The 14,401-nt window shown below is 44.8% G+C and overlaps 1 protein-coding gene across 2 annotated transcripts in view; it reads left to right on the plus strand.

Annotated features, from left to right (window-relative positions):
- LOC115850094 (acyl-coenzyme A synthetase ACSM1, mitochondrial) overlaps positions 1-4,200 on the plus strand; it is a 34,827-nt gene extending 30,627 nt beyond the window's left edge. For both annotated transcript variants that reach the window (XM_030851845.2, XM_070043559.1), the window contains exons 11-13: positions 869-968; positions 2,500-2,619; positions 4,114-4,200. In XM_030851845.2, coding sequence (XP_030707705.2) covers positions 869-968; positions 2,500-2,619; positions 4,114-4,200 — 307 coding nt within the window. The remainder of the gene's footprint in view (positions 1-868; positions 969-2,499; positions 2,620-4,113) is intronic.
- Positions 4,201-14,401: the final 10,201 nt, after the last annotated feature.

Genomic DNA, 14,401 nt, shown 5'->3' on the forward strand with positions numbered 1-14,401 from the left:
CAGAAGCACATAACAACAACAAAAACAATAATAAAATTCACCTTTCTGGAATACGTATTATGTGACCGTACTCTCTGTAGAGCTTTATACGAACTACCTCCCAATGCTGTAAGGTAGATGTGATTATGCCCATTTTATTTTATTTTATTTTATTTTGTGGGGGGAGGGTATGTGTGTGGAGGCCGCAAGTGTGCGGCATGCAGGATCTCAGTTCCCCGAGCGGGGATTGAACCCGTGCTCCCTGCAGTGGGAGCACATAGCCCTAACCCCTGGACAGCCAGGGAATTCCTATGATTATGCCCATTTTACATGAGCAAACGGAGTCAGTGAGCAGTGAAAAACGTTGCCTGAAGTTTCAAAGACAGTACAGGGTGCAGGCCAGATTTGAACAAAGGCGGTCTGACTCCAAGTCCGTTGTTCCTAACTCTTACATGGTTTATAAAGAAAAAAATTGACACGTTACACTAGAATAACATGTTTTCTTGGGAATTTCAGGAAAATTGAGTTTGTTGCTTTTAATTTCTAAAACCAATGCTGATATAGTGAGGAACAGGCTGTAAAATTTGTACAAATGTTTAAGCTAAGGAGTTTTCATGCCAGGGGAAGCTGCTTGAGCTTGAGCCAAGCCCCAGAGCTCTGGGAGGATGAAGCATTCACCTCCTCTCTCACCTGGGGGGCACCTGAGCCCTGTATTTCTTAGCATGGAACGTTCAGGACTTCACATTTCAGTCCCATTACACAGGCCCTGGCGCCCTGTGACAGATACCCTCCGTGCCAAGGGAAGATGTGTCTCTCCAAAAGATGCGATCTGAGGGCCTGGGTCACCCTCGCCCGGGAATTGGCTCAGAAGGAACCATTGGTCCTGCAGGTACCGCATTGGGCCGGCAGAAGTGGAGAACGCCCTGGCAGAGCACCCAGCGGTGGCTGAGTCCGCTGTGGTGAGCAGCCCGGACCCGCTTCGAGGGGAGGTGAGGAACGGGACGTGGAGGTCATCGTGGCTGGGCGTGGGACTGGGAAGGCAGGTGAGGGGAAAACTTCCCGGCCATACCTACCCAGCCTTGGACCTAGGGTGAAGCGAGGGCATGGTTGATGTGCATGTGCGCTTACACGATGTGGTCAGCAGGGGGCACTGTGGCCTCATCTGTGACTGAAACGATGCTGATAGTGAATGCTGCTGCTGCTGCCATCTAGCAGTTAATCAGCTCTTACTGGGTGTCAGCTCATTTATCCCTCACAGAACACAATGAATTAAGGACTCTTTTAATACCTTTTTGCAGAGAAGGAAACAGAGGCATAAAGAGGTTAAATAACTTGCCTGGATTACACAGCTAATAAGTGGTGGGAAATTGAGCACTCTGGCTCCAGAGCATGCATCCTTGATTCAACAAGTGTTTATTGAACACCTTCTATGTACAATCCCTGAGAAGTTAAATGAGGACATAAATAATAATAGGAAACTAATAAATTACCAACGTTATTAAATGCCCACAAGGTCTTAACTATTTTTTTTTTTTTTTTTTTTTTTTGCGGTACGCGGGCCTCTCACTGTTGTGGCCTCTCCCATTGCGGAGCACAGGCACAGGCTCCGGACGCGCAGGCCCAGCGGCCTTGGCCCACGGGCCCAGCCGCTCTGTGGCATGTGGGATCCTCCTGGACTGGGGCACGAACCCGTGTCCCCTGCATCGGCAGGCGGACTCCCAACCACTGCGCCACCAGGGAAGCCCGGTCTTAACTATTATTAAATGCCCACAGAACTCTACCTAAAATAATAGTGAAAATGGTGATATTAACAATGATAGGAGTACAAATACATTTAAACAGGCTTCACGGGTTTTTTTTTGTTTGTTTGTTTTGTTTTTTTTTTTGGCGGTACGCAGGCCTCTCACTGCCGTGGCCTCTCCCGTTGCGGAGCACAGGCTCCAGACGCGCAGGCTCAGCGGCCATGGCTCACGGGCCCAGCCGCTCCGCGGCATGTGGGATCCTCCCATAAGAGGGCACGAACCCGTGTCCCCTGCACCGGCAGGCGGACTCTCAACCACTGCACCACCAGGGAAGCCCTGGCTTCACGTTTTATGTGTATTATCTCATGGAATCTTTACGTGAACCTGATGAGGAATAAACCTGTCCTCTCCCCATTTTGCAGAGAAGGAGATCGAGATTAACGTAGGTTAAGTAATGTTCCAAGGCAGAGAGTGGAAATTGGAAGCATTGAGATTTGAACCCGGGATTTCCAAAGGCTCTGCTGTCAGTTTGTTTTCCCATTAATTTTGTAAGCATTTACTCTTTATTTTTAAATTTCTATTTATTTATTTATTGGTCACGAGTGTGGCATGGCACGTGGGATCTTAGTTCCCTGACTAGGGATCGAACCCGTGGCCCCTGTGGTGAGAGTGCAGAGTCTTAACCAGTGGACCTCCAGGGAAGTCCCAGGCATTTACTCCTTAAACTGTAATTTGGTTGTCACTCGCCCTGAGCCTCCATTCTGGTTCTTCACTGCAGGTAGTGAAGGCTTTCATTGTCCTGACCCCAAACTTCCTGTCCCATGATCGAGACCAGCTCACCAAGGAGCTGCAGCAGCATGTGAAGTCAGTGACAGCCCCGTACAAGTACCCAAGGAAGGTGAGCGAGAGCAGATGGATGGGGTCTGGTCCCTGTGAGTGGTTCTGGGGGCTCCACTGCCTCAAGTCTCATACAGTGTCTGGGGTGAAGCCTAAGTAGCCAAGAGCACTAATATTTTTCTCTGCAGAAGAAGCATTTCAGCTTAGGGGTGTGAGGGAGCCCACTGAATCGGATGGAACCTCGATCCTGTGTCAGAAACTCATCCTTTGCTGGAGTGTCAGCCTAAAGAAAAAAATCAGACAGTTGCCCAAGGATATCCAGGAAGGTTATTTATAATCTTTCAAAATTTGAAAAAGACACCCAAACCAGCAACTTCCAAACTATTAAAAAACATTATTTGTCATGAGAAATACATTCTGTATTGCAACCCAACACACATATACATACATAGCAAACAACAAAGAACAAAATGATATTTACCCTAACAGCATGTAATACATTCTGATATTTTTTGTTCAACTTCATTTGTTTTAAATGCTGTGCACAAGCTATAAAACTGTGCAGCATAGAGAAATGATGAAATTACTCATGGAATTTAATATTATTCTGTAATTTAAACTGATAATGAAGATTTTTAACGTAAAATATCACAATAATATATTATTGAGATAAAAAAGCAGGCTAAGAAATAACATACGTAGTGCTATCTGATATGTTTAAAAACAAGTTAAAATTTCCTTCTTTTGTAGTAATACTTTGCTGCATTGTCTGAATGTTTACAATCAATACATATTATAAAGCTATATAGCTAATATTTATTGAGCATTTACTGTGTGTACCAGGCCCTGGACTCAATGCTTTACATGCATTATTATTTCATTTAATCCTCTCCACAACCTGAGATAATCATCCCAGTCTACAGAGAGGAAACTGAGGCTTAGAGACTCAAAGTAAGTTGCCTGAGATTAGAGTAAATAGAAGCTGGAATTCAACCCCATGTGTATCTGACAACAGAGTTCATGCTGCTAACATTAGGATCTGATGCTTTATCGAGAGTAGAGTAGAGGATGCGTACCAGTCAGGAAGGGCTACATGTTACTGTGGGTAACAAAGAGTCCCAAAGTTGCAGTGGATTATAACAAGGACGGTGTCTTTCTTGCTCACGCCACTTGTCCACCATAGCTTTCCTGGAGCCTTTGCTCCACATCCCCTCATCCTGGGACCAGGATAAAGGAGCAGCCACCATGTAGGTACCTCCCAGAGCACTAGAAGAGATGGACAGAGGGGTGGCCTGTCTCAATGACTCCCACCTTTTCTGTTAGAGGTGGCACACTTCACTCCTTCTCATATTTCACTGGTCAAAGTACATCAAAGGGCTGCATCCAACTTCAGGAGGTCAGAGGAGAATCTGACATAAATGGTGGACCCCATTAAGGCCCCCACATGGCGCCACCCTGTCTGGGGGACTGTGAGAGGGCAAAGGAGGAGAGCTGAGGGTTGATAGAAAATGACGGGGGGACTTAGTCAGAATGTGCTTGCTTTATCCTCAACCAGGTGGAGTTTGTCTCAGAGCTGCCCAAAACCATCACTGGCAAGATAAAAAGAAGTGAACTCCGGAAGAAGGAGTTTGATCAGATGTAATTGGCAGTAAACTCAGAAACCACTGTGTGATGTTGGCCAAATGCCTGGCGGCCTCAGGTTCCTCACGATGGTGAGGGTGAGGAGAGGAACGCTGAGAGAGTTGACCTGAAAGAGCCAGGAGTGTCAACATTCCAGCATTTTTGTTCGTTTAAATTAATATCAATCACTATCCTTCCTCCAAGTTCCCTGTTCCTTTCAGATCGCCCAGCTGAGCGCTCAGAATGGGGCTGAAGCAAATTAAATACTGACTCAGCATCCACAGTGAGTCTGTTGTGCATTTATTCTGGGAAAGATCCAGTGCTAAACGCTGTCCCTCGTAATTCCCCCAACCCCCATCAGAGACTGCCCCAGGGCCTGATTCTCCCTCCTGGTTCCAGAGACTCTGTGACCCAGTCGACGACCAGGACATAGAGGTCTAGGAGGAACAGTCCATGTGGCCCCCGGGGTCTGCTCCTGCCTGGCTTGCCTCTGCCCAACTGGGGGTGAGGTGGGAGGCAGGGCAAGTGTGGTGTCTGGGGAATGGAGAAGAGGGGAGGGCAGCCCAGCCTGGTGACGACACTTGCCTGCCACACCATCCCTCACCTGCACCCTCCAGTGGACCCACTGCCTCTCGTCCCACCAATAATGCTGCTGCTGTTGCTGCTTGCAGGTCCCAGCCTGGACCAGTGCAGGTGAGTGAGCACCTGCCATCTGGGGACCCAGGAACCCTGCAGGACTCGTCCAGCCCTTCCCAGGGACCCAGGAGTCCTCCCCACACACCTCTCCTTATACTGTGTAATCCGCTCTGCCATCCAGAGCCCTCTGACCCCCCTGGCCTGTGGTCCTGTGAACTAACCCTTTACTCCATCCATCCTTCTGGCCTGAGATGGAACCACCAGAGGCTGGAAGGAGCAGAGGCAGAAGAGGCTGAGCCTGGGGGTGAGAGAAGCGCACATTGTCTCCTTCTCACCCATTCCTGGGGGCGCGGTCACTGAGAGGGAGATCCCCTCTGCAGCTGCCCTCTTCTGAGGTGCACAGATACACACACTCACAGGGTAATATACAGACATCACAAACACAGAGACGCACAGGTAAAGAATCACCCCCAGCCTCACCTGGGGACTCAGGTGTTGGGCTCATGGACAGCTCACACACAGACCAACGCAGGCAAGGACACCCTGGGGGGAACACACACACATACACACACAAGTACACATACTCAGGGCCCTGTGAGACAGCCCCCCAGGGCAGACCCACACACACCCCAAGGAGGCGTGCACACACACACACACACACACACACACAGACATGTAGGCAGAGACACAGACACAGAACACAGCCACATACACACAGGCACAAAAAGAAGACAAACACACAGATACAATCAGGAACATCCAAAGGGACAGCAACTTCACACACAGCACAGTCACACACATATAAAACACAGACACAACTCCACGGACCCATATGCCCTGAGACACAGACACACACACGGATTTGCACAACCAACGTACATTCATTCAGTGACAAAGGTGCAAACACAAATGCATACAGAGAAAAAGAGAGAGACACTCAATGTCTCAGTGCTGTGCAGTGGGAAATTCACGTTCACAATCGAGATGCTCACAGACACAGAAACTCAGACACACAGGTTCATACATGCAGACTTATACAACCACAGTCACACACACACATGCTCCCAGACAGTTCTGGCACTCCAGTGGATACCTCCACAGGCAGTCGGGGTGAACAGACCCTGGCATTGGGGTAGAAGGTAGACGGGCTCCAGGCTCAGCAGCTGGAGCTTGTCTCCTGCTGACATTTCAAGGAAAAGATAAAGGCAGGAGCAGAGAGAAGCTCAGCTCTGCCTAACTGAAAAGATAAGACCACCATATTTTTCATTCTTGAGGTCAAGGAGACCTCCTGGACTACACATGCACAAAACGGTTCCTCAGGAGTCAGAAAATGGAGGGGGTGCTAGCCCATAATATGTCCTGCCAACCTCTCAGAGACTCTCACGCTGGAATCTATCTTGGCTAAAAGATGCCTGTGCACCTTGGGTAGGACCCTGAGTCAGACCAAATATGGGCACAAAGCAAGACGAATCAAGGTGATTGGCTAGAGGGAACCCGGAGAACTGCAGCCATATAAGCAATTCAAGCCACCCCAAAAGCATGACTCTCTCTCTCTCTGAGCCCATCCGTGTGTCTTTCCGCATGGACTTTTCTTCTAATAAACGCTTTATCTGCTTCCCTTCCTTCTTTCTCTTTGCTGAATTCTTTCTTCAAAGAAGACAAGGACTGAGGTCCTGTTTCAAGCCCACCGGCCCTCGTGGTCTAGTGGTTGGGATTCAGCACTTTAACCGCCACAGCCTGGGTTTGATTCCCGGTCAGGGAACTGAGATCCTGCTTCAAGCCGCCACACCCTCGAGATCAGCATGACCTACCCCACCTAGGCTCTCATGGAAGGGGGTGTTTTCCTGGCTCCGATCCCAGTGCTAGGCACCTGTCCCATTGAGGGCCTCCCAGAGGGCTGTGCTTATGCTCTGAGACACCAGAGAATGGCCAGGGTAGGGTGGCTCTGGGGACAGGGCACAGGGGAAGGACTGGGCTATGACAGCATGCACTTAACGTGGGGGTGTTGCATGGGACCTAGCAGATCCCAAGGTCAAGCGAGGGAAAGAAGTGTGCCTCCCCAGGACCCGAGCTGTGTGTCAGAGTGAGCTGTGCCCTCTCCCACAATAACAACAGTGACAGTAAAGACATCATCAGGACCATTGTATGATAATGTTATCATCACCACAGCAATGACTGACCATCAGCCCAAGGTGGAGGAGTGAGGTGTGACCATGGTCGCCTGGTTTGCTTCATCTTCGGAGCAGGGCTGACCCTGAGCAAAGGCAAAGATTCTCTCTGGCCCCTTCTCTCTCTGGAGGCCTCAGCTCCAGCTTCTTCCTCTCCCAACATTCCCCCCACTCCCACCCAGACCCAAGTCCCCCCTGACCCTTTTCTCAGCCTGGGTACAACACCTCTCCCTGACTCTCCATCTGTGCAATGGGGATACAGATGGTATGGGCCATAAGAAGATGCCTGCAGAGTACAGTGCTTAGCACAGGCTGCTAACAGGAGGGGCCTTTAAAGCCTTCACAGCTTCTAAGGTGCCGGTTCTGGGAGGACAGTCGCCCCAGGGAGATGATGAAGCTGATGGGCACAGGCGCTCAGCACATGGCCTCCCTTTGTCCTCATGACAGTCTTTGGACACAGGACTGGGCATTTCCATCTTAGGGAGGAAACCCACCCAGGGTCACACTGCTGGTAAGCAGCACAGCTGGGTCTCAAGCCCAAGGCTCCTGGCCCTGCCTTCAGGGGCCACGGAGGGCTCCTCCCCTGGATGGGAGGCTGAACCCGCTTTGGGGATGCTTCGTCTGCTGCACGAATGGTCTCACCCTTTCCAGGCCCCTTAACTCTGTTCACTTCTCCTTCTTTCCCTCATCCCTGCTTGAGCTGTAACCAGGGTGACCCTGGCACCGTTCATGGAAGTCCCCAGTCCCTTACAGGCTGCGTCTGCCTCCCATTCACTTCGCGGCTAGTCTGACTTCCACCCCTTCTGTGCCTAGTCTGTCTCTTTATAACCACACAGCCCAAACGTGGGACTCTGTAGGCAGGCAACTGCATCTAAACAGATTTCAACACTATTGTTTTGTTATCCCTGTTTTTTATTTTTGTTTTGCTTGGTTTTTTTTTAAATCATTTCTTTGTATTTATGGTAAAAGACATTGATTTTCCATTAAAGCAGTAATAGAATGTTTCCTGTTTACAATAAGTTTCCATAATAATAAAATCTATGGGGTTTAAAGCAATGATTTTAAAGCTGTCTTGGGCCTGAATGAGCTGGGAAACCACTGTGTCAATCACACATAAAAGCACCTTTAGGAAGTTCACCTCAGGACAGGGCCCAGAACAGACCATCACCAGTGGGCTTTGTCTAACTACCCGGGTCCCTGAGCCCCAGCCCACCTGCTTGGCTCTCCCCACCCAGCACTCCTGGTACTGCCAAGCTGATTGGGTGCTGTCCTCAGATCCCCCGGAAGAGAAGCTGGTGAACTTTCTCCATTGAAATTCTCAATTTCTGGAGGTCCATGGCAATCAATAATGAGAGTCAGACTGGATTTTTTTCCCCATTTAGGTTCATAAGCTAAAGCCCATGCTAACAGGTGATGTATCTAGCCCTGTTTCAGGTGTCAAAAATGTCTACGTTAATCAGGGATGATTTTGAGACCATACCCATACCATCTGGTCACACAGAGTGGAATTCGCAAGCCAGAAGGAAACCTATTTTATTACCATATCATCATGACCACGTAATGCAGTTCAACTGTAACATCTTTCCCTTCGGGTTTTCTTCTTTGCTCATATTTTATTTGTAAGTGTACTTCTCAATTTCCAAACATGGGAAATTCTAGTTAGCTTTTCATCAGGACTCTTCTAGCACAATTGCATTACCAAAAATCATGCTCTGTGTGATTTCATTCCTCTGAAATATGTTGAAATTTGCTTTGTGGCCAAAATAAATAAGGTTAATTTTTGTAATTATACTATATGTGCCTGAAATTAATGTTTCCTCTGCAGTTGTTATGTGATATTGAGGGATATATGGATATAGCTATATGATTAAAATGGTTTGCTAGTGAGATCTTCTACACCTTACAGATGCTCTGTGGTGCTCACTGTATGACTTGTTGAGGGAGAGGTGTGAAAACCTCCCACTCTGCTTGTGTATTTGATTATTCTTGTATCTCTGTCATCAAATCGATTTCAGCCACTGCCCACGGGAAATCTTGGGAGTTCTCCAAGGAAGGAAGAAGCATCCAGAAGTGGGGGACAGGGGACCTGGGTTCAGGAGGACGAGAAAACCTAAGGTCTGAGAAGGTTCCAGAGAGGACCCGGGGTTGGATGGCGAGCGATGAGGCAGCAGGTAGGGGAGCTGCGTTCTAAAAATGGGCACGTGGGTGGTGGTGTCCACTGTGACGGACCTGGGGCAAAGGCAGGGGATTTGTCGAGACAGTGTATAAAGCATCTGCATTGCTATGGCATCGTCGAAACAGGAGAAGACTCGGAGGAACTGCAGATAGGGGCTGGATGGAGGGGTGAATCTGGATGAAAGAAGGATTTTTTTTTCCCCCAGCAACATATATATTTACCTTAGTAATTGGAGGCAAGAAATGTAAGTTGGCAGGATGTTTTTTCTATTTCATCTTTGGTGATGACACAACTAGTTGAAGTGATTGAGCTTTCTAAGAATGGTACTCATAGATGGGAGAAAATTTAGAAGTCATCTTATTGCTCTTTGGGCCTCTCACCGCCGTGGCCTCTCTCGCCACGGAGCACAGGCTCCGGACGCGCAGGCCCAGCGGCCATGGCTCATGGGCCCAGCCGCTCTGCGGCATGTGGGATCCTCCCAGACCGGGGCACGAACCCGTGTCGCCTGCATCGGCAGGCGGACTCTCAACCACTGCGCCACCAGGGAAACCCTCTTCTTCATTTTTGAAAACACTTTAAATAGGAATCCCATTGAAATAATGTTTCTTACGTTTAAAATTCTACTAACTAAAATTTGCTTTTTTTAGGCATAAAAGTAAAGATTAAAAGTCAATTACAGATAATATGTGTCTGCTGCTATAACATTGAGATAATTCAGTTTTACTGGGTTTTCCTACTAATCTTAGAAATTATTTTATCTCTTTTTAGTTAATTTACAGCAAATATCAGAGAAGATCAATAATTTGGTGAAGGAAAACACAGAACTTGTAGAAAATATATCCACTTTGGAACAGATGGTATCTTTGTCCTTTGTTATTTTTCATGATTTCACCTTCAATTCCTTCCACCTCTGGGAGTTCGGTTATTTTGCTCTCTTTTCATTCATACTACTGTCCTATTTCATATGTTCCATAAAGAGTCCAGATTCAAAGCAAGCTCCACAGATGTAAAGCACTGTTCTCTGTTTTTGTGGAAGGAGTCACACACGAGAAGATAGTATTTATAACTCTGGTTCCTTTTGTACATATTTGCATAGGTGAATGACTCAAAGAAACATCTTCAAGAAACCACTAGACAAAATAAGAAGCTCTTTGACGAAGCACTTAAATTTAAGGTAAAAATCCCTTCTCTGCCTAGATTACATTCTGAAAACAGAAGTAAGAGTAATGAGTAATTATTATTGATTCAATATATTTTGTTGAAGGATAATATCAAAACAATTGAGAGGGCTAATGAATATCTGAATGACATCCTTCAAAGTACTTGTGCTAGGATGCAATCTGTGAGGGGTCAGAATGTCAAGAATCTGGACTTGGTAAGAGTTTGGCTGCTAAGTTTACCATAGTTTGGCTTTTGAGGCTTTTGTACGTTGGGTGAATTGAATGCTCCACCTCCTCTTGCTGTTTGCCACAGTAGAGTGTGGGAGTCTGGGAGTTGAATCTCCTTCTGAACAATGATCTGGAATTTCATGTACTCATACCTTCATGACTTTTTCTATTTCAGAGACTAGGAAGTATGTTCTGTTTTCACTATGTAGGGAGTTTTCCCACCATTCGGCACTGCCCTCCAAGATACATAGACAATCCCAGGAAATATATGAGGTGAAGGAAGATATCTAGTCAAGTTGTACAGCCCATACCGCTCTTTATGCTGAACAGAGAATTTTCAACGTGAATTTGGGAAAGTTTTCTATCTTTATTTATTTTAAAAAATTTTTAACATCTTTATTGGAGTATAATTGCTTTACAATGGTGTGTTAGTTTCTGCTTTACAACAAAATGAATCAGTTATACATATATATATGTTCCCATATCTCTTCCCTCTTGCATCTCCCTCCCTCCCACCCTCCCAACCCACCCCTCTAGGTGTTCACAGAGCACCAAGCTGATCTCCCTGTGCTATGAGGCTGCTTCCCACTAGCTACCTACCTTACGTTTGTTAGTGTATATATGTCCATGCCTCTCTCTCACTTTGTCACAGCTTACCCTTCCCCCTCCCCATATCCTCAAGTTCATTCTCTAGTAGGTCTGTGTCTTTATTCCTGTCTTACCCCTAGGTTCTTCATGACATTTTTTTTCCCTTAAATTCCATATATATGTGTTAGCATACGGTATTTGTCTCTCTCTTTCTGACTTACATCACTCTGTATGACAGGCTCTAGGTCCATCCACCTCACTACAAATAACTCAATTTCGTTTCTTTTCATGGCTGAGTAATATTCCATTGTATATATGTGCCACATCTTCTTTATCCATTCATCCGATGATGGACACTTAGGTTGTTTCCATCTCTGGGCTATTGTAAGTTGAGCTGCAATGAACATTTTGGTACATGACTCTTTTTGAATTATGGTTTTCTCTGGGTATATGCCCAGTAGTGGGATTGCTGGGTCATATGGTAGTTCTATTTGTAGTATTTTAAGGAAACTCCATACTGTTCTCCACAGTGGCTGTATCAATTTACATTCCCACCAACAGTGCAAGAGGGTTCCCTTTTCTCCACACCCTCTCCAGCATTTATTGTTTCTAGATTTTTTGATGATGGCCATTCTGACTGGTGTGAGATGATATCTCATTGTAGTTTTGATTTGCATTTCTCTAATTAGTGATGTTGAGCATTCTTTCATGTGTTTATTGGCACTCTGTATATCTTCTTTGGAGAAATGTCTATTTAGGTCTTCTGCCCATTTTTGGATTGGGTTGTTTGTTTTTTTGTTATTAAGCTGCATGAGCTGCTTGTAAATTTTGGAGATTAATCCTTTGTCAGTTGCTTCATTTGCAAATATTTTCTCCCATTCTGAGGGTTGTCTTTTGGTCTTGTTTATGGTTTCCTTTGCTGTGCAAAAGCTTTGAAGTTTCATTAGGTCCCATCTGTTTATTTTTGTTTTTATTTTCATTTCTCTAGGAGGTGGGTCAAAAAGGATCTTGCTGTGATTTATGTCATAGAGTGTCCTGCCTATGTTTTCCTCTAAGAGTTTGATATTTTCTGGCCTTACAAGTAGGTCTTTAATCCATTTTGAGCTTATTTTTGTGTATGGTGTTAGGGAGTGTTTTAATCTCATACTTTTATATGTACCTGTCCAGTTTTCCCAGCACCACTTATGAAGAGGCTGTCCTTTCTCCACTGTACATTCCTGCCTCCTTTATCAAAGATAAGGTGACCATACGTGTGTGGGTTTATCTCTGGGCTTTTTATCCTGTTCCATTGATCTAGCTTTCTGTTTTTGTGCCATACCATACTGTCTTGATTACTGTAGCTTTGTAGTATAGTCTGAAGTCAGGGATCCTGATTCCTCCAGCTCCGTTTTTCGTTCTCAAGATTGCTTTGGCTATTCAGGGTCTTCTGTGTTTCCATACAAATTGTGAAATTTTTTGTTCTAGTTCTGTGAAAAATGCCAGTGGTAGTTTGATAGGGATTGCATTGAATCTGTAGATTGCTTTGGGTAGTAGAGTCATTTTCACAATGTTGATTCTTCCAATCCAAGAACATGGTATATCTCTCCATCTATTTGTATCATCTTTAATTTCTTTCATCAGTGTCTTATAATTTTCTGCATACAGGTCTTTTGTCTCCTTAGGTAGGTTTATTCCTAGATATTTTATTCTTTTTATTGCAATGGTAAATGGGAGTGTTTTCTTGATTTCACTTTTAGATTTTTCATCATTAGTGTATAGGAATGCCAGAGATTTCTGTGCATTAATTTTGTATCCTGCTACTTTACCAAATTCATTGTTTAGCTCTAGTAGTTTTCTGGTAGCATCTTTAGGATTCTCTATGTATAGTATCATGTCATCTGCAAACAGTGACAGCTTTACCTCTTCTTTTCTGATTTGGATTCCTTTTATTTCCTTTTCTTCTCTGATTGCTGTGGCTAAAACTTCCAAAACTATGTTGAATAAGAGTGGTGAGAGTGGGCAACCTTGTCTTGTTCCTGATCTTAGTGGAAATGCTTTCAGTTTTTCACCATTGAGGACGATGTTGGCTGTGGGTTTCTCATATATGGCCTTTATTATGTTGAGGAAAGTTCCCTCTATGCCTACTTTCTGCAGGGTTTTTATCATAAATTGGTGTTGAATTTTGTCGAAAGCTTTCTCTGCATCTATTGAGATGATCATATGGTTTTTCTCCTTCAATTTGTTAATATGGTGTATCATGTTGATTGATTTGCATATATTGAAGAATCCTTGCATTCCTGGAATAAACCCCACTTGATCATGGTGTATGATCAGTTTAATGTGCTGTTGGATTCTGTTTGCTAGTATTTTGTTGAGGATTTTTGCATCTATGTTCATCAGTGATATTGGCCTGTAGTTTTCTTTCTTTGTGACAACCTTGTCTGGTTTTGGTATCAGGGTGATGGTGGCCTCGTAGAATGAGTTTGGGAGTGTTCCTCCCTCTGCTGTATTTTGGAAGAGTTTGAGAAGGATAAGTGTTAGCTCTTCTCTAAATGTTTGATAGAATTCACCTGTGAAGCCAGCTGGTCCTGGGCTTTTGTTTGTTGGAAGATTTTTGTTGTTGTTGTTGTTGGAAGATTTTTAATCGCAGTTTCAATTTCAGTGCTTGTGATTGGTCTGTTCATATTTTCTATTTCTTCCTGATTCAGTGTTGGCAGGTTGTGCATTTCTAAGAATTTGTCCATTTCTTTCAGGTTGTCCATTTTATTGGCATAGAGTTGCTTGTAGTAATCTCTCATGATCTTTTGTATTTCTGCAGTGTCAGTTGTTACTTCTCCTTTTTCACTTTTAATTCTATTGATTTGTCTTCTCCCTTTTTTTCTTGATGAGTCTGGCTAATGGTTTATCAATTTTGTTTATCTTCTCAAAGAACCAGCTTTTAGTTTTATTGATCTTTGCTATCATTTCCTTCATTTCTTTTTCATTTATTTCTGATCTGATTTTTATGATTTCTTTCCTTCTGCTAACTTTAGGTTTTTTTGGTTCTTCTTTATGTAATTGCTTTAGGTGCAAGGTTAGGTTGTTTATTCAAGATGTTTCCTGTTTCTTAAGGTAGGACTGTATTGCTATAAACTTCCCTCTTAGAACTGCTTTTGCTGCATCCCATAGATTTTGGGTCATCGTGTCTCCTTTGTCACTTGTTTCTAGGTATTTTTTAATTTCCTCTTTGATTTCTTCAGTGATCACTTCGTTATTAAGTAGTGTATTGTTTATCCTCCATGTGTTTGT

Source organism: Globicephala melas, chromosome 15, assembly GCF_963455315.2.
Source record: "Globicephala melas chromosome 15, mGloMel1.2, whole genome shotgun sequence".
NCBI classification, from domain to species: Eukaryota; Metazoa; Chordata; class Mammalia; order Artiodactyla; family Delphinidae; genus Globicephala; species Globicephala melas.